The sequence below is a fragment of the Daucus carota genome, chromosome 1 (assembly GCF_001625215.2).
Source record: "Daucus carota subsp. sativus chromosome 1, DH1 v3.0, whole genome shotgun sequence".
NCBI lineage: Eukaryota > Viridiplantae > Streptophyta > Magnoliopsida > Apiales > Apiaceae > Daucus > Daucus carota.
In genome coordinates this window covers 42316419-42341480 of record NC_030381.2, presented here as the reverse complement: position 1 = coordinate 42341480, position 25062 = coordinate 42316419, and the positions used below count along the sequence as shown (strand labels likewise).

At 37.5% G+C, this 25062-nt stretch overlaps 5 protein-coding genes across 7 annotated transcripts; 2 read left to right on the top strand and 3 right to left on the bottom strand.

The window, feature by feature from the left end:
* Positions 1–1019: 1019 nt before the first annotated feature.
* On the bottom strand, positions 1020–2767 carry LOC135150883 (uncharacterized). Its single transcript, XM_064088513.1, has 2 exons — positions 2052–2767; positions 1020–1917 (listed from the first exon to the last, which is right to left on the bottom strand). Exons 1-2 carry the CDS (start codon positions 2739–2741, stop codon positions 1108–1110), a joined length of 1500 nt encoding a protein of 499 aa, XP_063944583.1. The 5' UTR covers positions 2742–2767; the 3' UTR covers positions 1020–1107.
* A 4671-nt stretch (positions 2768–7438) lies between these two features.
* LOC108197981 (transcription factor MYB46) lies at positions 7439–9723 on the bottom strand. Its single transcript, XM_017365725.2, has 2 exons — positions 9322–9723; positions 7439–8431 (listed from the first exon to the last, which is right to left on the bottom strand). Exons 1-2 carry the CDS (start codon positions 9603–9605, stop codon positions 7777–7779), a joined length of 939 nt encoding a protein of 312 aa, XP_017221214.1. The 5' UTR covers positions 9606–9723; the 3' UTR covers positions 7439–7776.
* Positions 9724–17997: 8274 nt separating this feature from the next.
* Positions 17998–21405, bottom strand: LOC108212214 (ADP,ATP carrier protein 1, mitochondrial-like). 2 transcript variants are annotated; one of them, XM_017383941.2, is made up of 4 exons: positions 21193–21405; positions 19916–20410; positions 19462–19833; positions 17998–18906 (listed from the first exon to the last, which is right to left on the bottom strand). In XM_017383941.2, the coding sequence occupies exons 2-4, from the start codon at positions 20369–20371 to the stop codon at positions 18610–18612; spliced, it is 1125 nt and encodes a 374-aa protein (XP_017239430.1). In that variant the 5' UTR covers positions 20372–20410; positions 21193–21405; the 3' UTR covers positions 17998–18609. The 2 variants fall into 2 exon arrangements, with proteins under 2 accessions (XP_017239430.1, XP_017239439.1); XM_017383950.2 differs by having other exon boundaries at positions 18216–18906; positions 21300–21405.
* On the top strand, positions 21125–22544 carry LOC135150304 (cysteine-rich repeat secretory protein 38-like). The gene is made up of 2 exons (XM_064086569.1): positions 21125–21160; positions 21563–22544. Exons 1-2 carry the CDS (start codon positions 21125–21127, stop codon positions 22367–22369), a joined length of 843 nt encoding a protein of 280 aa, XP_063942639.1. The 3' UTR covers positions 22370–22544.
* LOC108222958 (cysteine-rich receptor-like protein kinase 10) lies at positions 22428–24972 on the top strand. Of its 2 annotated transcripts, XM_017396959.2 has the most exons (6): positions 22428–22553; positions 22663–22856; positions 22971–23181; positions 23275–23512; positions 23691–23841; positions 24218–24972. In XM_017396959.2, the coding sequence occupies exons 2-6, from the start codon at positions 22716–22718 to the stop codon at positions 24584–24586; spliced, it is 1110 nt and encodes a 369-aa protein (XP_017252448.2). In that variant the 5' UTR covers positions 22428–22553; positions 22663–22715; the 3' UTR covers positions 24587–24972. The 2 variants fall into 2 exon arrangements, with proteins under 2 accessions (XP_017252448.2, XP_063940853.1); XM_064084783.1 differs by lacking the exon at positions 22428–22553 and having other exon boundaries at positions 22722–22858; positions 24218–24971.
* Positions 24973–25062: the final 90 nt, after the last annotated feature.

Genomic DNA, 25062 nt, shown 5'->3' with positions numbered 1-25062 from the left:
TCACCCACAAAGCAATGGACAGGTTGAAGTAACGAATCGGATCATCGTTCGAGGACTGGAAAAGAGACTTCAATGGATGAAAAAGAAGTGGCCAGAAGAGTTGCCCAGCGTCTTATGGTCCTACCGGACCACAGCCCGCACTAGCACCCAAGAAACTCCATATAAGCTATCTTTCGGCACTGAAGCGCTTTTGCCCGTAGAAATAGGCTCCCCGTCCCATCGCCTCTTGCAGTTCGAGGAAACGGACAATGAGTTAGGACTGAAGACAAACTTGGTATTGCTCGACGAGGCAAGGGAAAAGGCAGTCGAAAAAATGGCCGGATACAAAGAGAAGACGAAGGAATACTTCGCCAAAAAAACACGAATCCGCAACTTCACAGCGGGCGACTTGGTACTGCGGGCAACGGAGGCCTCTGACCCACGACATACAGGAAAGTTAATGCCCAAGTGGGAAGGCCCTTATCGCATCAAAGAAGTACTTCGTCCAGGGTCTTATAAGCTGGAAAGGGTTAACGGCGAAGAAGTCAACAACACATGGCATGCCGAGAAACTACGCAAATACTACGCCTAGTAACGGCACCATCCGTTATCATAAGTAACAATGTCAGAATGCCACAGACAAATTTTCCACTACACCTCTCATATCTACAGTCTACTGTATTCGTGACACTTATGCACCTACAGACAAAATGCCTCATGTATGTTTCTGACAAATGAATCAACTTATCTATATTTTGTCAAACGAATAGTCAACTGCTAGTACCAACGAACGAATAAACAGACAAATACGATACTCAGCCGATCGGACACAACGAATAATATATCATAACAGCAGTCAAAAAGGCACCATAATAAAACAATGCGCTTAAGCACGTTAGTCATTCGCATTGGCAAACAGACAAAATACTTGTTAAAGCAACAAAAACAAGCAACAAAATTGCTAAGGCAAAAGCAAATGAGATAGATAATCGTTTAAAGACTTTCCGAACAAGTCATACAACACCAGCATAAAGGTTCCCATAACATCCATCTACTGGTCATACTTAATACATAATAATCTGGAAACAAAGGATTATATCACAAAACAAAAGCGGAAACCCCAGATGATTACATAGCGGGTTTCCTTCCAGGCGCACCCCGTGAACGACGAATGAACTCTGTAAAAAACACCCCAAACTCCTGTGATGGCCGTTGCATATCATCCTTAAAAAATTCTCGACAACATTCTACGATCCGCAGCGACATCTTCCCAGCTTCAGCTCCAACAGCTTGTTTAAAAGCAACACCATCACGAAACTCCGCTATCGCCATTGCCCGCGCATGGTCTAAGGCTTGGGCATACTCCACGCCCTTTTTAAACTCACTCAGGCTCTGCTGCACTGCTCGGCGTATCTCTTCGGCAAAATCCTCGCTGGTTCTGAAGGTCTCCACAGCAGCCACACGTGACTCAATGACTTCTTGCTTATATTCGTCGCTGGCACGAAACTCAGCTAGCACCACTTCTCGACGAGGCACATTCTCAAGTGTCACTTTCAAACCCTCAATATCACCCCGCAAGCGGGAAACCAACTTATCAGCCTCACAGCGGGCAGTCTCACTAACTTGCAATTTTCCGGTCACATCCAAATGCATATCCTGTAAAGCCTTCAATTTTTCTTGAGCAACCCGATTTTCCTCCTTGCTCGCATTAATTTGACCCTCCAGCTCACGAATCAAAACCCGACATTCGTCACGCTCTTTCGAAACACCCGCCAGTTGTTCTTGAAGCTTAATTTTTTCCGCAGGCTCCATCTCGCCAAGCTTGGCTTTAACGTTATTAAGTTCCTCCTCCAAACCATGTTTACGCCTCTGTAACCGGGCACTGCGTGCTTTCTCTGACATAAAGGCAGTGGTCAACCCGGACAGCTCGCCCAAAACCTGATATTACACAAGATCAGCTAGCTAAAAAGTAACAGAAATATACACACACTGATCGTGCATAGGTCAAAACAAACACAAAACACACTACACAAATCGAACACCAAGAAAAATGATGACAACAACACCCCTACCAGACCGGCCGCTCTTTCAACCCGTTTCACACGCTTTCGGGCACTGCAACCATCCAACTTCCATTGATCATCCTCAGTCAACAGATCAGGCAACAACGGGCGAGGGGTGGTTCTGAATAAATAGCCTACCCGCTTCCGTTTGGTACCACGGTTCGGGTCTTCCTCATATTCATCTCCCGAAGAGCTGGAATGCACTAGCTGTTGTTTTCGTCGAACCTGGCTACGGTTTAATAAACCCAAATTCCGAGAGGGCACCAATTTTTTAGGTCGCGAATGTTTACCCGCGACCACCTCCCTTTCGCCCCCAAGGGAATGTCGATCACGTTTGGGCGAAGGAAAGATGTCAATCTCACGTTTCCGTTTCGCACTCCCCACTGCTTCACATACCACAGTACGATTCTCAATCACATTCACCAGATCCTCAGTTAACCCGTCATGAGCGACAGCGGACGACCCAACCCTCGGCACTTCACCCACAACATTCTTACCTTTCACGTTGCTCACATCTATCTTCGGCACCTCATCACTATCTTCGGACACCACCCTCCTCCCACTGCCAACAGATGGAAGATCTTGGGTTGGATCTACACCATCAGAGAGACCCATGAAGAAGTCTCCTGAATTATGGCTCATCCCCTCAGATAACTCGAAAACTCCCACAGGGATTTGTTCATCCTGGATATGAGACATGACAATTAATAGGTTAATGAAGCAGACACAACAACACTCAAAGAAAATGCTAAAACCATCGGATACGATAGACGCATAAATAAACAGATCACTTAAAGCATTTATAGAAAATAAAGACGAGCCTAGCTACTCACAGGAATATTTAAAGCAGCTTCCTCGATTCCCGTGTCAGCATCGACCACTTCCTCTGCACGTGCACTTTGTTTTACCAATCGACGACGGGCACGCCCCGCTTCAGCTAAAGGCCTATCATCATCCCAATCATCCGACAACAGACTCTTAGAAGCATCTTTAACCACAACCTTATCGGTTCCAGCAGTATCAACCAAAGCCTCAACGTCCAAAGCATCATCCACAACATCTCCATCAACAATCCCTTTCTTCTTACGCAAATGCTCCGGAACAGGAGCGTAACTCGCCATGAAACTATCCCACAGCGGGTCCGTCACATCCCAAACAAACTCCTCGTTATCCATCGAGTGCGGTGGATACACTACAGAACAAAAAGAAGAAGCGTTAATAACAGATATCAAAACGAAAGCCAAAGGGGTTACACAGTAAAACATACAAACCAAAACATAAGGACAACGACACAACACTGGAACAATATGAAAAAGCCACACAGTTTAACTCGCATAAAAAGGCTACGACACTCACAATTATGTTTCTTAAGATTGGAAACGGGATAAAACTCAGAAACCGGCCATGACTCCCCAAAAACATGAACTACACTTCGCACCCATTCCAGCACTTCACGAGTGTGTAAACTCGGCGGAACCCTATATGTGACAGAACACTCAGTGGTAAACCCAGGCATATATGACCACTCACCACCCTGTAACATGATAAATTCATTCCACCAGTTCTTCATACACCGAGGCGTCTTAACGGGATGGTAACCATCAACGGCTAAGCCCAGTCGCGTATTGCGCGAAAATTGCACCAACTCATAGAAGGGCTCCTTACGTGACGCTTTCACATAGAAAATGGAAAAGAAAGTCTTGAAGGTGGGCTGTCTCTGTAGCTTATGACATGCAGCGATAAACCACAAAATCAGTCGTATAGCATTCGGCGAGAATTGAGCAGGAGAACACCGGAACTCCTGCTTAAACAAGGCCACAAAAAACCGATGAGGGCGAGGACGCAACCCCGCTTTAAAATGTGATAGCGGCATAGCAATAGACCCATCAGCAGGACGTGAGTATAACCTCTCATCCTCTCGAGCAACCCGCCAGGAATACCCCCCACTAATCTGGAAGGCTCGAGAAATTTTATCACCGTGCTCAGCGGCATTGAAACTACTGGGGTAGCGTAACCCATCATACCCGTTAAATTTTGACTCCAGCTCTTTCTCGTCAAAAACAGGTGGCAACACACCATGAGTCCGATAGTATTCATCGTAGCTACGAAAATACTCTTCCTTATCCAGATGTGCAACTTCGGGTACTTGAAAATGCGGGGAATCCCCCCACGAACCATCCTCATTCAGTAAACTTACGACAGTACGAACATTGGGTTGGCCCACATTACATACACCCCTTGCGCGAGACCTCGCCTTACGATTCGACATCTAAGAATGCCACAACCAGTTTAACAGCCACAAGGGTGCAATAAAGACGATCGTTCCAAATGAGCAAAATAAGTAAATAAAGTCTACAACTCGACACTAGAAAATGCAAAATAGTAACCTCACAACCAAAATAAGACGCCACATGCACACCCAAATAAGAAGATCCCGCAAGATGCTTACACTACAAACATGGGAATAAAGGAGGATACACAAGCAAGATGTTATGTATAGCAGTGCAGTCAACACATAACATATATCATGCACATTAAACCCTAGACCCCATAGCGGACAAAAACTCAAACACTTGGTAGCTCACCCGGAACGCACACCCAAACTAGCACGACGCAATAACGATAGACTCAAACAACGAGAAAACCCCACCTGGAATCGGGGGGCAGTCGTCGACAAAAGAACAAAGGTCAAGTGAACATACTAAACAAATCGCTAAACACGCAATTGATTAAACCCAAATAGAAGAAAGACGACGACTATACACATGAGACAGATGCCAAAACATCAGTGCGATAAGACATAAAAGACACATGACAGTTATGGACTCCTTTCCCCGTCAAGAAAGTCGGAAATCATACCTGATTCAAGGGAAAGGGGGGCAACAAACACAATCAACAAGAAGCACGAGTACCAAACCAATGGTGTATCCGACGCTTTCAATCGCAAAAAATCGTCAAAACTCAGCCCAGCCTAATGATAACGATTGGGTATTTATACTAAGTAAGAGCCCGGGCCAATTGATGAGAGTGACGGTCAAAATTACAAAGCCGTTCAACGTTTAAATTTACGAGACCGCTTTGACCATTTTGCCCACCCGCACTATAATCACCCAATTACCCCTACTAACTCATTTTAAACGGAGCGACGCTCAGATATTTAATACCCGCCTATGACACGAGAAGTAGTCAAACCCGTTACACATAACAGTTTACTTCAAAGAAAAATTCGATTATATTACACCAAGAAACATATCGTCTGACAAAATAAAAGAGATATACCACCATCATTTCAAAAGCGGATGATGAACCACCACAACACCCGTTGTCATCCAACCACATGTTATTGACAACAAAAAACATACGCACAAAAAGGAAATACTACCCTACTTCAACATTTAAAGAAGTGAACAGGGGGGCATCACATAACTCAAAAGTTACAAATCTCCCCCTCCCCACTTCTGGGGGGCAATAACAGTACATACAACAACAACCGTGTAAAAACATTGGCACGAAGAGCGTGAAAAACAAAAAGAAGACAGTAAGAGATAAAAACAACGAAATCTAATATATTACAAGGTAACCCAACGATACAGCAGGAGAACATTAGCGAAACGATAAGAGAGCTGAAATTAAAGTTACAAGGAAACGCAAAAGGCCACGCAGGGCACATTAGGGAAGAAAAAGACAAACAGAACAAAGTACAAGGATTATGAACGAAGACGATCACTCCCACTCTTCCATAGGGGGATGAAGGGAAGGAGCAGGCTCCACAAGTTCGACGGGGTCAGTAGCTTCAAGAACCAAATTTTTGACCACATCGCAAAGGATGGACAGCCCAGCAAGAGTCTCCTTGAACCTTTTCTTCTCTTCCTCCCAACGCCTCTCGTACCAAGAAATCAAAGCATCCCTACGACGGCAATCGTCCTCATACTCGACCTCGTGACGACGTTGAAGCTCCCGGAGGGCCTCGCGCCCACGCGAGCAAATAGGAGAATCCACCCATCGATGAAAACCGCACACGTCCTCAGCACACTCTCTGTAACGACGTCCAATGTTGTCACCATACCACCGAGTCTTTTCCACACTCATGCGATAACAATCACACATATCAGCCAAGATAGCGTCGCACTCATCCAAAGAACGACTCATGACTACTCTCGAGATAAGTAGAGGGAAATTGATATGCTGAAAAAAGAGAACACATAAGGACTCCAGATCCACGCCCTTTAAATAGACCGAGAAGGACGATTGGACCCACCTCGACAGGAAGCTAAAAACCGACCGCGGAAAAGCCAAAACAATCCGTCCACTATTTCCTTCCCCGCCTTGCCCAGACGACCAACGCGAGGAAGCAGGGGGGCAATGATAGTACCCTCCCAGGAATACAAAGACTGACTCCGTTGACCGCGGGAGACATGCTAGCGAGAGGACCCCGCATACAAATCAACACCCGTTAGCGAGAGGAATAGGGCAAAACCCCGGAGTCGCTGCATGGCCGGGATGCACGTGCTCAATCTAAAAGGACAAGACTCAAGACGAGGCTACGGCTGAAGATATAAATAGGAATACACGAGAAGGAAGGAGGTAAGCTAAGAATCCCAGTAAACATTCACCTCGAAAATTACTCTCCACTGATTGTCACGCCGGAGGTGCAAATCGGAGACCACCCCCCATTTGCATTGTTTTGCAGGTTCCCCACCAGCAGGTTGCTTTACTTCATCGGACCGCAGCTGAGACAACCAGGTCATCGGAGCTGCAAATTGGGTCTTATCACACTCCATTGGACAAGCCTATAATTATCTGTTGTTACAAGAAGAATCTTAAAGAGAAATTCATTATGGCGGTCGATTCATCACAGATTCTGCTTATTTAAATGTTAACTCTTGTCGAACATTTCAGTCTCAACCTACCTTCAACAAGAAATCTTCTGATCCAAATAAGGCCAACTGTAAGAATTCTGTAACAAACTTTCCCGCTTTGTTTCATTTAGCTCTCTTGTAAATAGTCTAGATCATTCCAGATTGTACAGTTAAGACGTATGAATGATAGTTGATCTTTTCCTCTCTCACAATCTCTCACAATCTCTTTCTAAATCTCTGTGAACTCCATTGTTTCTCTGCAAGTACTTACCGGTTTAACAAGTTTCACACGGTTGCTAAATTGGACTTGGAAGATCGAGAGCATAAAGGTAGAGCCGATAATGTCCTCTGCCAGCTCCATATTCTGATTATTCATGGATGCTGAACATTAATCAACATATTTTGAATGCTTGTTTTACTTCTTTTTGGGGTCTTTGATACACACCGAAAGTTGCTGCTGACGTTTTGGATTAATTTTATCCGTGATATATACTACGTATGTGCCCAGAATTTCTCATAGCTAGTATCAATATATATACTACATTTGCACATACAATTTCACAGAAAATAAAGCATTTACTTCTGCTTCACTTGTGGAAAAGAATTCAATATAAACATCTTCTGTTAAAAACAATGAACATTATTCCATGAACTCCAGTTCCCGCGTGCAGATTGACTTGAAGTTCATATACATGTACATCTCTGGAACCACCCTCAGCTTAATTGTACCCAGTACTTATTGCTTTAACTCTTAAGTTCTACAAATTGCAGATATACAAATTTTTGCAAGAAAAAGAAAAGTTTATATCGCCTAAGGCTCGAGGAAAAATTATCTATTTCCCAGAAGATATCGAGTAATTTTCTGTAGGTTGTAGTTATTCAATTTGGAAATCAAGGTAAGGTGAGAAAGAGACATTTGCCAACAAACTCTCCCAATCCAATTGATCTGATCCTGTTTTTAAGTTTTGTCCTCCTTGCCAATGATTATTAGTACCAAAATCAAAATCCTCTACTTTTATGCTCTGATCAACATCAATCAAGTATTTCCCATTCGAACTTCTCTTATCAAACATTAGTTCAGCATTACCGTCGTTTTCCAAGGAAGGGACACTGAGGTCATTTTCAAACCCGGTCACGTATTGCTCAAAACCACCATAATCATCCAGGATTCCACCTTCTACGCTATGATTAGGCACATTGAATAACCTCGGTGCAATGTTTATTTCATGGCTGTTGTCTTGCAGTGGAGGGAAAGGATCAAACTGGTAAGTTGCAGAGGTGATGCTGTTTTGCATGGAAGAAGATGAAGTAGTCGCGGAAATAGAATCCATGCAGAAGTTCATAAGCTCATGTTCTTCGAAAGATATCATTCCTCCGGTTATACCATTAATAGGATCTGATGATATGCTGTTGTTTGGTGAAGTTGTGGAAATGACACTGTCCTTTAACCTTTTCTTTATTGTAGAGTTCCAGAAATTCTTGATCTCGTTGTCCGTTCTTCCTGGCAATCGTGCTGCGATCTGAGACCACCTACATTGAATCAAATAGACAATTGGTTGCATGATCATCAGATCAAATATATAGTAGATATTTAACAGACTCAAATAAAATTTAACAAATATGGATATATATGCCTGATCAAGTCAAAACTAGTTAGCATTAGACATAGAAAACTTAATCATTCATCACATCATCAGTACCATTTAATTCTTGTTATACACATACTATACAAAACCTACCAATAACAAATCGGATAATGAGGCAAGAAATTTGAAAATTGACACAAGCTAATCAATTAATTATGTAATGCAAGTGATCATATATGTATTCGACAATTAAAGTAATCATATACGCGGGTACCAAACGGCACTCACTCGAAGTCAATGAAATGTGATCAAGATTCAATAGCCGCATCATTGGTGCTTTTACAACATTCATATTAATAATAATTATGAACTTGCAGATATATCGCCAAGGGTAGTGGGATATGTAAACCTATTGGTGTTTCAGTTGTCAGTCGTCTACGTAGATCAAAGGAGGAACTAAGAAACCTGAATAAAGGAGTTCTTGATTTGGTGTATTAGTAGTGTTTATTTTTATACTACATCTAAATATTTTAAAATTTTACTGAAGTCCATCTGTATATTTTCAAATGACACTCCTATACTTAAATGTCAATTTTAACTAATTAATGTATGATCTGCAGACATGCATGCAGAAGATGTATGATCAGGCAACATGCAGAAGTCCTGAAAATACTAAATTATGTACACACAGTTTTGTACAAGGTGCAGATCACTAATTTTGTAAGGCCATTCAATCGGGTTAGATAAATAAAAATTATAATTCTTCAAGCTCTGTCAGGGTGTAGAGGTGTAGAAGACAAAATATAAAGATGTATAGACATTATAGATAATTACCTGTTGCCGAGGATGGAGTGCAAATGAATGATAAGCTGTTCTTCTTGTAGCGAAAAGGAGCCACGTTTGAGATCTGGGCGCAAGTAATTGATCCACCGGAGACGACAGCTTTTGCCACACCTCTGCAAGCCGGCATTCTTAGCAATATCAGTCCAGCAGCCTTGGCCGTTCCTCAGCATGTACACCATCAGTTTCTCATCTTCTTCGGGTGACCATAAGCCTTTTCTTAGCTTCACATTCCCCTTGTTGCTCGCTTTCTCGGTTTGATCTGCAGGCTTCCTCATTTCGCTCAATATGAATTTATGTGTAACAAGTATATAATTATAAACCTTTGCTTATTAGTTCTCATGACAAGAGTAGATGATGTATATATAAAGAAGAAGGTGATGATAGGGGGCTTATGTGAAGTGGAAGCAAAATGTGTTCCATTCCTAGCCAGACATATGATGATTACCTTGTGAGTGAAGGCAAATGCATATATGTGATATTGTAATATACAGACCTAGATAGAGTCAAAGACAAGAAGACCAACCGTCTTTGTCATCCTGCTTTTGCTTTTAACCGTTCTTGTTACTACTCTACCTATCGATTTACTATAGATATATTGTATGCAACAAAGTTTTACCATGTTAAGATTGTGTTTAGCCGGGAAGAATGGATGAGATTTGAAAAGAAATTGAACATACAAAGGAATGGATCATTTCTTTTAAATAGGAAATTTGATGATGGAGGTGTAGATGTGATCTCTAGTTTAAAGTGTTCAAATTAGATTTGGTTACATTCAAATTCATTTATCCCAAATATAGCAAAATAATTTAGAAACTATATATATATTGTGTAAGCAAACAGTGAATTGTGAAATATATTTTTCAGTGCATATAAATATGCATATATCTTATAAAAGTTGTTTGATTTTAAACATAACTATAGGGGTCGTTTAGTTCGGGGAGCTGTACGGGATCGGAATGAACCGGGTTTGGGTGGTATATATGATGTTAAGTATTATTTCTGATATCACGTGTTTGGCTGAGTGTTGGAATCATTCTGTTTAATTTTAAATATTATTATGTTATTGAATAAATTATTTTATTTTATTAGATAAAAAATTAAAAATATTTTCATTATTATTAATAACATTTATTTGTACATATAAATATTTTCTTGTTATTATTAATATTTTTACGAAGAATAAAAAAATAACAATAATAATGATGCTCATACCACCATCTCATACTCACCTCTCCTCTTGAGTTTCTAAAATTCATAATCTCGCGATTTTAAGTATGAATATCACAATAAACAATAAAAGAACTCTAACCAAATATTAGATATGAGTTAGCTTGATTTCATTCCCATACCTCAATTTCAAACACTCCATCAATTTTAAAAATGCTAACATTCTCTCCCTACAGATTGTATAACCAAGCAAAAACCCCACCACCTTTGCAAAAAATCATCATCATTTCCACCCCATGAAGCCTTCGTTTTCTCTGTGTGTCTGTCATTCTCTCCATTGCCACGACCACACACGTATAATTCAAGTAAAAAGTTTATATAATCAGTACACAAGTACTTTTAGTACACTTCTCTCATCAATATTGGTCCAAGGTAGAAATTTTATCATTTCCACACTGCTTTTTAGCGACTTTGTGTAGAAGATTTGTGACATAACAAGGGGGGCCTGTAACAATACGAATTAAGCAATTATTTATAATGGTAACGCATATACTAAGCAAATTAGCTGCCGCCAGACTATATAAACTCCTCTACATTTATTTAAGACACTTAATCATGACAATTCAAAGAGATTAACCAAAAGAGCATGTCCCCAAAAATTAAATGACTTGATAATCAATATATGCCAATCATTATTTATATTCTTCTGGGAGATTTTTTTATTAATTAATATACTTTATAAACAATATCTTTAAGAAAATTAATTATGTACTTCAAAATAAAAGTTAATTATGAACTTAAAACAACTCATTTATTATACACAAAGAAAATATAATATATACATATATGTTATACATATATATAATATGATATTTTGATGTGAGTTATTATAGTGAACAATTTTATCACATTATTATTCAAGGAGGTATGTTTATAGTTTATACACATACTTTCAAGAAGTCTAAAGAGCTACCAAATGCATATTTGACAAGTTTGAATAATGATGTTAGTTAGTATAAACTAATGAAGTCAATTTGTGAGTGATTAACAACAATGATGCTTAACTCCACAAATTTCCAACAAGAGTTCTCAGTATAACTGGAATCTTTATCTACACATATATGCATGATATCCACGTCTTAAGTAATATCCATATATGATTCCTTTCCCTTCACTTAGAAATCTCAATCTAGACAAGTAAAGAAGTTGCTAGATCCATGGCAGCCAATTAAATACCACACAAGTTACCTCAACTACGCTTCATCAACACTGTACGTAGAGGTCCATCAAGATATAAAACAATAAAAATTAGTTATTTCATATAATATTGATTCGATCCTGCATGCTCATACTGATCAGGACACTCCCCGATATTCCGGGTGTTAAGAAATAAAGAAACCTGTGAAGCTACTCAAAATATCATGGATTCATCTTTCCACATTATAAATAGACAGGTGTTTCCAATTTATTTGCGTTCATGAATTTGATTCCTTAATTTTCACGTTGTTCTAGGTCATGATTTATTTCTTAATTTTCACGTTACGAGCCTAAGAACCAGACAAGCTACGTTTACTAATTATCATTTTATGAACCCCATATATATATAGATTTCATAGAAAATATATCAAGAATATATATCTAGTCAATACCTTTTAATATTTATTCATAAAAATAAATATATATTTTGGAACGAATTAATGTGCATGTCATTTGTAAAAAAAAAAAAAAAAAGGTCTCGCTTAGATTACAGTAGGACTTTAATCTCATATTAACCCAAAGAGTATCATTATATATATACTGCACCATTAATGATTCGATCAGTGTTGTGGGGGAGGGCTAAAATAAAATTTAATTAAAACTCAGTTTTGGAATGGGTTCACAAATCACAATTAACGGTTGTGCTATAAGAAAAATGGTTGATCGTTTTAGCTAAAGGTCTGATAATAATATATAGTGAGTATTAATAAAATGATAATAACTACTATATGTTTTTACTCTGATTTGATGCTCGTATCATTTAATTTTTACTTGCCAGAACAAAGATATAAGATTACCATTTGTTTACGTAAAATTTGTTAAAATAGATGATTGTGTTTTGTGTATATATTGGTGGTCAAGATCAAAGTCATTATAGGTTGATTCTAATATATATTTTTTAATTCTTTTAACGTGTTTATGTATCTTGTACATATTAGTAGTCAAAATAAATACTCCCTCCTTTCCTTTTTACTTTTCCCATTTCATATGTCGGTACTGTTCACATTTTTACTTTTCTCATTTCATATGTCGGTACTGTTCACAACATGAGACAAATTATTAATTTACGTCTAATCTACAAGACTAAATATATTAATGAGTGATCTTGTTGAATTTGTATTCATGAATTTCCGACCAACTCATCTCCGACCAAAGTGTGGTCAGTTTTAGCCCAAAAGCTCACCCTATGGACCCTGAAAAAGCATTTCCGACCGATTCATTTCTGATCACACTGCGGTCGTTTTTATTAATGGATTGCACAGCTGAGCCCTGAACTTCTTTACCGACCAACACATTTCCGACCATCATTGGTCGGTTTTGAGACAATCCACGTGTATGACACGTCAACGATGGGCCAGATTTATCTGATACAATCCACGTGTATAAGGATATGGCAACACATTTCCGACCAAAAGAATCGATCGGTTATATTCCTCATTTCGGACCGATACGTCATTCCTGACTCGGTTTAAAGGGACCGACGTGGTCGGTCGGTGGTCGGAAATGACCTCAAAACCGACCGATTTTGTTCATTTCCGGCCGATTTTGGCGGTCGGATTTGCCCGCTTTTTTGTAGTGATATATAAACTACTAATACGAAATTAAAGATATTAACGATCAAAAGTGTACGTCGGCAAACATGAAAAGGACAAATGAGAAAAGTATTATGGGATGGAGGGAGTATAATTTTTGGAGGTCAAGGTAATCTAAACATAGTAGATAGAGCCTGGAGGCATCTTGGACATCGGCCTATATGCAAAGCGATTGATCTGTAAGTCATGAATATCTACAAAGGTAGTTATGAATTATTTGGAGGGAATTTTGAAATGTTATTTTTATTCAAAGCTGTGGAGGCAAACATATCAGACTACCAATTAACACCATTCTCAAAGATTTAACGAACATGATAGGAGATGGATAAGACAAATTATTATCAAGAAAAGGTGTTGTTGTGATCCAAGTTGAAATTTTATATTCAAGCAACAAACAAAACAGTTGTGCATATTCTGATTAGTTTTCAAACTTTATAACAAGTGTATGTACTAGTAAATAAAACCATCAATCTTAATTTCATCTATTTGGAGCACTAAATGAAGACTCTGTTATCTCTGAGTTTCAAGAAAAGAAAGGTGGGTTTTTCATCACGAAAAACCTAAATTGAAGTAAAATTTGGATGAAATAAAATTTAATTTGAGTTTATATGTGTAGTTCTTACTACTGTTTATTCTTGCATGCATATTTAACTGCTGTATTGTAGTAGTGGAACTCTTGTTCATTGTCTTATTTATGTTTGTGGTTGTAATTCTTTAAAATAATAAGAAATCTTAAGAGAATTCAATAAAACTTGCATTAACCCCGTATGTTCAACTCATATCTAATATATTCTACTGTCAACAATGATTTGAAGCTATGAAGAATGTAGATGGATTCACGGGGTTAAAGTGTGTCGAAATGCGCCGGTGATGATAACACATATGTTGCTTGCTGGTAATAATTATGTTTGTAACAAAGCCATTCAGGAAAAGACTATCAAAATTTTGGAGCTACCAAGTAAATTTGAGAATGCATTGGGTTAAAAAGTGAACTCAAAAAAGTAATCCTTGTTTGTTAGCTCTAAAATTATATATACTCCCTCCGACCCTCCGTCCCTCTGAGACGTATACGTTTCAAATGGACACGAGAACTAAGAAAAATGTATAACGTAGTAAAGTAGTGAGAAATACAAAGAAAAGTAGGTAAAGTGGCGGGACTCATGAATATTTAATTGATATATTTGAAAAAGTAGATGGAAGTAATGGGTGGGTGGGTGTGATTTTTATATTATAGAGATATACTATTTTTGAAAAGTTTTGAAATGTATAGAATTGAATGGAACATGCCCGAAAGGAAAGTGTATATGAATCAGAGAAACGGAGAGAGTAGCGTATAATCGAGAAGATATATGTGGTGTGTTACAAATGATCGAGGCAAATAATCGAGAAGCTTTGGGTCTAATATTCTGGAAAGAAAGAAGTTAGTAATTTAAGTTCTTTAAAAGAAATAAAAGAAAACTCATTCGAAGCTGAAACGGATCCTTACTTTCGAGGCGAGACGATGAAAGGAAATTTTGAGCAGGATGGTGGTCCAAGCTTTACCTACATTTGCTATGAGCGTGTTTTTAGTTTTACTTTCTTCGTGATTATCAATATCCTCTCACCGACCCGTGGTTGCTAGACGATCAAAATCCCTACATGTACATCACGGCAGAGCTACAAATTTTAGAGGATAACTAAGTCTAATTCTTGATGACTGTTGATAGCAAAACTCGGGACAATAGTGACTCCATTAGGGACTTGTTAAATGAAAGAGATCATGAACGTGAGAATGGTCATTTTTGCTAGAATAAGGAGATCTCGGGTCGTTAGTTAGCATGCAGAAGCTGTGTGAGTGAGCCTAAAAGAAGCGTTTTTATTTAAAGTAAAAAAATGAAATAGAAGTCAAAGCAAGTTAAAATTTATAAGTGATTAAACTGTTTGGGAAAGAAGTAGAAGTCTCGAAACAAAAGCTAATAATCCTAACTTCTTGACTTTTTATACAAATAGTATAAATAATTGATTCTAACTTATGAATCATGAAGCCGGGCTTATAAGCTGTTGTCAAACACCACCGTGATGTAGATAAATTTTTACAGGTTCAGTAGTGTAGGTGGAATGGCTCGAATGAACCAGGTTTATGGGGCAAATTATGGAGAACTAAAATTCCTACGGAAGTGCTTCACATTTGTTAGCTAGCACTCTGAGGTTGTCTTGTCTTCCCACAATGAGTCAATTATTTACAAAACATGTTCTCAATTTACCTGTCCGGTGCGTACCTTGAGGAAGAGACATTATTTCATGGATTAGTTTCGTATATAGATGGCATTAGTTCATGAATTAGTTTCGTATGTAGAAGGCGACATGAAAAATTAATATTTGAATTTTATTTTTTGATATACAAAGCCACATTATAAAATTTAATATGAGATGTGCATTTCTGTCTTATATAGAGAAAGGTACACACAAGTATATGATATAAATATATTTTTAAATAAATAAATATATTTATATATAATATATCTACATGCACAAATTATATCAAAATATAAAATTTAATATATGTTTCATAAAATAATATAAAAATATATATTTTTAAAATAATTTTAATTATATTTTATTATAATTTTTATATTAAATGTACATCAAAACTACATGAAAAATACACAACACGTTTCAAAATGAATATAAATTTCAGATTAGATACACAAAATTATGAATAAATGAAATATGAATTTCACTTTCAAACACACAAAATATAAAACACGAAATATACGATTTGCAATCCCACTGCTAGCAAAAAGTTTTTCATGATAATAATATAGATATCGTAATCAGATCATCCCCTACTATTGATGATCTTTTTTCTTCCCTTCATTTTAAATTATAAAACATTCTAAAAGTGATAAAACCCTTTAAGTGTGGGCTGCACCCAAACAACTGAAAATATATTGATCCGCTGGATGAGGCATAAGCTAAACCATGGGCTGGTGATTGGTAAGTGGTTCATTTATTTGGCTCGTAAATAGGGTGTCCCGCATTCACCACCTAATTATACTTCTGGTCTTCGATTTCAAATGGAAAACCACGTGGTACTGGTTGCCGAGAGAAATCAAGAAGAGTCGAGAGGAATTGAAATGGAAAAAAGTTACACTACTTTGTTTCGGAAAAAATTTCTAACTTTTACTTTTTTACTAGTTAATTTATTTGAATTTGAAATTAACAATTATTTACAATACTTAAAATTACAAAATTACATTAGAAACTAATTATCTTTTTATTGATAATTTTAAACTTTTATAATTATTTAATAATTTGTGCTCATTTTAAAAGTTAAAAATCAAACATATAAATAAAATAGAGGTAAAATACGAGGGAGTACATATGTCGTTTCCAGAGTTTAGAAAAGAGTGGAAAGATGTCTGATCAGGATAATCTTTTCTTTTCCACAATATGCTTGTAACAAATCCAATTATATTATAATAATATATTAAAATAACAAGATATTCAATATATGATCGAGTGTCTTGTTTTTAAGATATTATTATACATGTTGTAGACATTTTTATAAATAAAAAATTAGATTACTTTTGTTTCAACACATCTCTTACTCTCATCATTTTTTCCCCCTCCAATATTAGTTCAAATATATTATTGTCTTAATAATAAAATAGAATTATAGAACATATTATTGGAGTTCATTCACCAAAATACTGTCCTAAATCACTAGTCATGATATTTTAATATATCTATGAGACATTTATTAGGATATTATAAACATGCTCTTAATGTCAGAATGATGAACACCTACATGTTTCAAAAATTTTAAGATTTTATTTTATATTTATATTTTCTTGAGTAAATTTGATAAAAATATATTAAATCACTAGATCGGGTTCTATAGACAAAAAAATTTCACATCTCGGAGACCAGCATAATATTTTAAAAAATGTATAATGTTCTTCCATATAATATAATCTCCAAGTTCTCTATCAAAAGAAGGGTCTTTATATAACTTTTCCACAAATTATTTGAAAATAATTTAAATAATAATAATAAATATTATTTTTCGGTCGATCTTCCAAGAGTCGGTTTCATTTTATAGTGAAAAATAAATATAAAAAGTTGATGAAAAACGTCAGCTTCTACACATATGTCATATTGTTGATATATATCTGCTTAAAGAAAATAGTTGTCGCAGAATCCAAAGTGCCTTGTTCCCTATCCAAAACTCCCTGGTATCATCTTCTAATTCAAAAGAAAGATGTTGGAGATGTTTTTTGTAGTAGCTTACGCTGCGGCGCCATGGACTCTGTATATTCCTCCGGTGAAAAACTTGAGCTTATTTGTGGAGACCATGGAAGAGCTATACAGGGAGTCCAGTTATTATGCTAACAGGCTCTACCCACGCCTTCGATATGCTTGCTCTAGGATCTTGAACTGCCTTCTTTGCAATGATACAAGGTAGATTGTTGTTATATACTTAGCCTAGTTATGTTGAAAGAGCTTGTACTTTGGTTATGAGGTTGTAATTATTTCGGTGTTCTTTGTTGTGAAAATTCACATGAGGAGTTCTTTTTTCATCTATCAATAAATGGTGGAAATTGTTTGACTTTTCATGATTTCATAAGTTGATTCTATTTGTAAGTAAGCTAATTCAGATTTATAAGTCGGAAATTGCGGAGGAAGAGCTCCCCCAAACATGCACAATTGATTCAATTGATTCCCTAAAACAAGCTTCTAGCGTCTACATTCTTCACCCTGTTGAGGAAGTCTCAAATATACAGCTTATGTAGTTACTGCCTTCAGTCATAGAAACTAATGAAACAAGTATTAAGAAGCGAGGATGGAAATTGAAATGTCCAGTGACAAGACCCGACACTCAGAAACTGACACTCGTGATTGTTCCAGACTTGATATAACTTCTGGTTTCAATACAGTAAGGGTAAGGGTTTACTCTGTATCCATGACTTTGTTCCACTGGAACTTCGGACTTGGTACAAAGTGTAATGTAATTGCAGAGAGATACGAACTATCCCCTAGCAATAAAAAGGATTTCACAATAGAAATTACCACATAATATATCTAAAACTACCGTAAATATTGTGTTCTTACAAAACTGAAATGATACTTGTCTGGTGATTGTGGGGCTCAGCTGTTCAGGAGTACTCACTCCCATGATCAAACTGATTTATTGAAAAAAGATTGTTGGTGCGATAGCTAAAAAATTTGAATTATTTTCATCATGATCTAATGTTGAAGGGCCGAGGGGCATTTGTGTTTTTTATGCACCACCTGATCCGTACTTCTTTCCGAGAACTAGCACTTGCAGCTTGTCATAACCAGCAAGAACACCAGCACCTGCAATAGCACGTAGAATGTTGGCACCAGCACCCTTGAAGAGCGATTTAGTACCTTCATTCTTCATTATCTGAGAAAGTGCATCCATTGAGCCTTTGTACTTCACTGCTTCACCAGAAGTCATCATCATTCTTCTGCGGACAGTGTCAATGGGATAGGAAGCCAATCCAGCACCATTAGTGATAACCCAACCAAGGGCAAAGCTAGCAAAGAAACTATCCTGAAAGCATAGAAAGCAAAATAGATATGAGTTAAAAGGCATGCTCTTTTGGTAATGAGGATAATAAGAGGCTGAGGGTAGGGTCTAAGAGCAAGTCCAACACTATGCTAAGAGGTTCCTTAAAAATATTATAAAATAATATGTCTTAGTGATTTAGCACAAGATTTAGCACATGAGCTCCAATAGTATTCCCTATATCCATTCCCTATTATTATAATAATATTAAACTTAAACAACTTTGGTGTGGAGAAGAGAGGGAAATGATGTGGAGGAGAGAGATAAATGAATATTTTAATGATAAAAATAGTTTAGAAGTGGCTAGCATATTCTAAAAATAGGGAAGGGGAGGCTTGTGCTAGTGATTTAGCACATCACTAGCATAGTGTTGGAGTGCAATTTTATCCCATATTCCCTATTTTTGGATTTAAGACTTGATTTAGCACACCTATTGGACTTGCTCTAAGCGACGCATGTGCGCGTGAGTATTTACACTCATAGTAATTTACCATGACCCGATAAAAAAAGTATAGTTAGAGTGTGAGCAAAATTTTTGACCTGCATCTTCCCAGTGAGGAGGACTGGCTTCAAGGAATCATACATTCCAAAGTAGAGACCACGATAAACTATGATACCAACACATGAAATGGTAAATCCACGATAAAGCCCTGCAACACCATCTGATGCCAATGTTTTCTTGTAGACGTCAACTAAGCCATTAAATTGCCGTCCTCCTCCTTTCTTTGCTGCCTTTGCATCATTTGCTAGACGGGTTCTAGCATAGTCCAGCGAGTAAACAAAGAGGAGGGATGAAGCACCAGCAGCACCTCCAGAGCCCAAGTTACCAGCAAACCATTTCCAGTATCCATCCCTGTCTTTCTTGAAGTTGAAAAGGCTCTTGAAGTAGTCTTTAAAAGCAAAGTTCAAGGCCTGCGCAACATACATTCTTTTGAGTACAATTATGATGAAATGTATTTTAGTAAAATGCTAAGAAGGAGGTTAATTTGTTTACTTGAGTTGGGAAGTAACGAATGACGTTGGCAGTATTTCCTCTCCATAACGATACAACACCTTCATCCTTCATTGTTCGGCTGAAACAATCACCTATACCTTTGTATGGCTCAGAAAGCCTCCCAGATTTGAGCATCTCATCCTGGTTCTGGATCAGAAGCTTCACGCGTTCAATTGGAGCAGCAGCAGTTTTGGATACAGCTGCAGAGACTCCTCCCATGAGAAAATCAGTGAGAAACCCTTTAATGCCTTTCTCCTGAGGTGCTTGGACAAAAACTGGTGACACAGCGGACGATGTAATTGATATATCATGTCTGGATCGATTTGGCTGCACCATTGGATGTTGCAAACCAGCAATGCTATAATTTCCACCTTTGCATTTTCTCTGGTTCAGAGAAGGGTGCTGGACACCAAAATTTATTTTCTGTATGACACTTGGATGGTTTGTTTGATCCATCAAGCCTTCTGTAAAGTGAATGGACAAGACTCTGGGATTCTGCTTTGAAGCAAAACGTGAAAAAGAAAAAACATCCAAGAATCAAGTCAGATATGATCATTGAACTATTCAAGTTTATGTACAGACATTGGAGGACCTAGGAGGACCTAGTAACTCCTGAACTTTAGTAAAAACATCAAATTATTTCCCCACAAATTTTTTTAACCCCTAAAAAAGTGTTATTGTAATTAGAGTTTTTTGTACATTATATATAATGAATTCAAATGATGTTAATGTCAAATGAATTGGAATTTTTTTCTCATCCGGGTTTTTCCCCCCCATAAATTAGCCTCCCGTAATTACAATCCGGGTCTGCCACTGCATACCATAGATGTGTCCTACGACCATATAATCCTGTACAGCTAATCATTCGATTGATTCGGCTAAATTCATTATAAGATCAAAACACAAACCATTTCCAATCCTATTCCTTGCGCAGCAGAACTAATACCCTTGGAGCAAACTAACAAATCGAAAGCACTTATAAATCTATAAATCTCTGTTTCTCTTCAAAGACAACAAGTCGAAATGCATGCTATCACATTTCTAATTCAAGATGCGTGGCATCTCATAATAACATACCAAAAAAAAAAAAATCATGTTTGTATAATCAAGCAAATCGCATCATCGTTGCAACTAGTGTAATTAAAAGATCATAAACATATAGCCCGATGAAAGAATCTATCAGTCATCTACAAAACAATTACAATTAACATGACACGCATATTAGCGAATTGCGATCAGAAAAGTGTAAGAATGAATGTACAAACAAAGAAACTGACCGCAAGAAAGGATGCAACAATGTAGAGCAAGATAAAATACAAGAAAATAAATTATGTAGATGAGAAATATAGGTGGTGAATTGTTAGAAAGAGAAGGGGTCGTGTACGTGTCTTTTTGGCCTTCCTTTCAGGGTTTTACAAGGTTGTGAGACATTATAGGAGCTCAGTGGCCTCTTTCATTCACGCCGAATCTCTCTCTCTCTCTCTTTTTTGCGTTAGATAATAAAATTTTTTAAATGAAAGAAATTCCTGAGTTATTATATCTTAGTGGCGGAGGGAATAATGTGACCGAGTAGGTCTGGCTCTCCCAAAAATTGGGCCAATTTCAAAAAAAGAAGCCTAGCCCACAAGTCCACAACAACAAAACAAGGCTAAAATTGATCACGTATCGTCTAAAATTGAATACGTGTCCTCAAGTTGTAAGGAGAAAGAATTTGGCAACCACACTGCGGCAATTGGCAACTACACTGCTGGTAGCCAATTCGAGAAGAATCTCAATACCCTGCTTTATCGAACTCTGTATATTAAAGGAGGTGGTGCAATTTCTGATTACGAGAAAAACGGAGATCCTCCTAACCAAGTCTACGGTCTTTTCCTCTGCAGAGGTGATGTTTCAGCAAAGACTTGCCAGGAATGCATTGATGCAGCCACTAATAGAATTCTAAGTGATTGTGCATATAAGAAAGAAGCCATCATATGGTATAATCAGTGCTTGATACGATACTCCTACAAGTCTTTCAATTCCACTCTGGAATCGGAACCTTCTCTTGTTTATTTCAATTCAAATAATATAACACAAACAAAGAATTTCTCTGGAATACTGAGAGACATGTTTAGCCATCTTATTGATCAAGCAACTAATATTCCTGCTAACCGCGACTTTGCTAAAACTCAGGTTCGGTTCGGTTTATATGATTTGTATGGTATGGTGCAGTGTACACCAGATTTGTCTCCATCACAGTGTCAGGATTGTCTGTCTTCAGTTTATAGGATTTTATCCTCCTTAGAGGAAACGCGAGGAATAAGAATTCTGACACCAAGCTGCAACGCAAGATATGAGCTATACCCTTTCCTCAGCGATCCTCCTTTAGCATCACCGGACTCTGGTAACAGTACAGACAATGGCACACATGGTAAGTTCATCATTTTTCAACAATTTTATATAGATGTAACTTGATCTTTTCTCAGTTCAAAGAGATTTTCTTTAGTTCAACAATTTTACATTTTTGGCACTTCACAGGGGGGGACAAAAAGCAAGTTATTGGGAATTGTGATCGCCACAACTCTATCAGCAACTTTGGTGATACTAGTTCTTTTTGGATTTTGTAGATGTTATTACAACAGAAGGAAAAAAAGAGAAGGTTTGAAATGTTTAACAAAATGATTAAAATTAGAGCTCTTTTGATTTTGCTATGTGAAATTTGACCTTTTATCTTCAACTGCTCTCTGTAAGATTATTATGTTATGCAGAAGAGGATGACAGCCCAGGAGACCAGTTACTAGATCTTACTGAGGATCATTACATGGCCGATGGTTTTGATGCAGAAAATAAGGTTGAATCCAACAAGTTTCCACTCATCCGGCTAAGTCTCATTCAAACAGCTACACAACAATTTTCTATGGAAAACAAGCTTGGAGAAGGAGGTTTCGGTCCAGTTTATAAGGTGTAATCATGTTCAATACTTTCTGGCTCACTGCTTCGTAATATTCCATAGGATCATTCACCTTTGATGCAAGCTCTGGGGGCTAATGCTCTTACTTTGAAACTCGAATTCCAGGGTACACTAGTGGATGGAAAGGAAATTGCAGTGAAGAGGCTATCGAGAAACTCTGGCCAAGGGCTCCAGGAGTTCAAAGCTGAAGTCACTTTAATTGCAAAACTACAACATAAGAATCTTGTAAAACTTTTGGGGTGTTGTTTGGAAGGAAGAGAACTACTTCTTGTCTATGATTACATGCCCAACAAAAGCCTAGATGTTCACCTCTTTGGTTTGATCCTCAACTTTTATTACTTCTGCACTGTGAAAACTCCACCTGTGAAATTATAATTACAACTTATATTGTGAAAAACTCCACTGTTAGATTCAACAATGGGAGCACAGCTGGATTGGACGACGCGACTCAGCATTATTAATGGAATTGCTCGGGGAATATTATATCTGCATGAGGATTCTCGTCTCAGGATCATCCACAGGGATCTCAAAGCCAGCAACATATTGTTAGATCATGAAATGAATCCAAAAATATCCGACTTTGGAATGGCAAGAATATTTGGCAGTAATCAAATCCAAGCTAATACAAATAGAGTTGTGGGAACTTAGTAAGCATCTTTTCATCACAGAGTCACTTCAATATCTAAATCATCTTCCAACAAATTTGGTTTGAATAATCAGACACTCTTAAACTTTCTGTACTGACATGAAAATTTTGCAGTTGATGAATTTAGTTGCTCAATCTTATTATAGTATGCTAATGTCAAATGAACATTTGTTGAATAGCGGATACATGGCCCCCGAGTATGCTATGGAAGGAATCTTTTCGGTTAAATCAGATGTTTATAGTTTCGGAGTTCTCTTGCTAGAGGTCGTCAGTGGGAGAAAAAATAGCGGCTTTCATCTTGCCGGAAATGGCCATAGCTTGCTAACTTATGTAAGTTCCTACACGTTATGATTTTTCATTGAATTATCACTTTCGGTCTCGTTCTTTGTAGTTCTCTAAGTGGGTGTTTAGGTGAAGCTTTTAAGCTCTACTTCGGGAGTTATAAGTTGGAAGCACTTATTCGTACCGTTTGTGTAAAAAAAGTCGAGAAGCACTTATAAAAAGCTTAGAATCCTAACTTTTGTTCCATGACTTCCACTTTTTTCTCAAACACTTTAATCACTTATAAGTCTTAACTAACTTCTAACTTCTACTTCATTTTTTTTTTTTACTTTAAGCAAGAAGCACTTATTTTAAGCTCATCCAGACGGCTCCTAAGATTTCCCGAAGATCTTAAAAATTAGATATATTGATGTTCTTATTGCAGACATGGAACTTGTGGTCTAGTGGTAAAGGACTGGAGCTAATGGATCCATCATTATCGGATACTTACGTAGAATCCGAAGTGCTGAAATGCATTCAGATTGGACTGCTATGTGTCCAAGAGGATCCTGCGGATAGACCTATAATGTCAACTGTAGTTCATATGTTAGGAAGCTCTACCATTCCAGTTCGTCAACCAACACAACCTGCATTTTCAGTGGGACGAGCTGTGGCGTTCTCTCAACAACGGTCTATTGATTTGGATTCCTCTGTCTCTGCCAGACAAATTATGCCATCGCGTGCCGAAAGTCATGAAACAGAATCATCTGCAAGCATATCTCATCTCACTATAACAGACAGTTTACCAAGATGATGTAGAAGAGTTTTACATATCAGCAATTCAGCAGTAAATAAATTCTTTTGCCAGAAGAGCAGTTAATAACATCAAACAAGCATAGGCGTGATTCCGTCTCGTGTACAATTGGGTTGGCTAACATAATATGTATTACTCCTTCCGTCCCACCACATTCTTTAACGTAATCTCAACACGTGTACGTATTTTAAGACTCTCGTTAAGCATACCATAATTTATTTTGCACATGTCATTGTCATTTTGGTGTTCTGCGCAGCCTCGCTTTCTCCGTGTACTTTCCTGTTTCTTAATTTTCCACAGGGATTGATACATTGCATCTTTAAGACCTTGGATTGTAATATATATTTAAGTTTGAAAACTTTGTAATCTATCTTTTTCCTTCGGTTTCTCCGTTACTTCCTTCTCCATATACTTTTAGAATTCTATTTCCTTTCAAAGTTTGATACATGGTCAGTATTCCATCCAAACAAAATGCA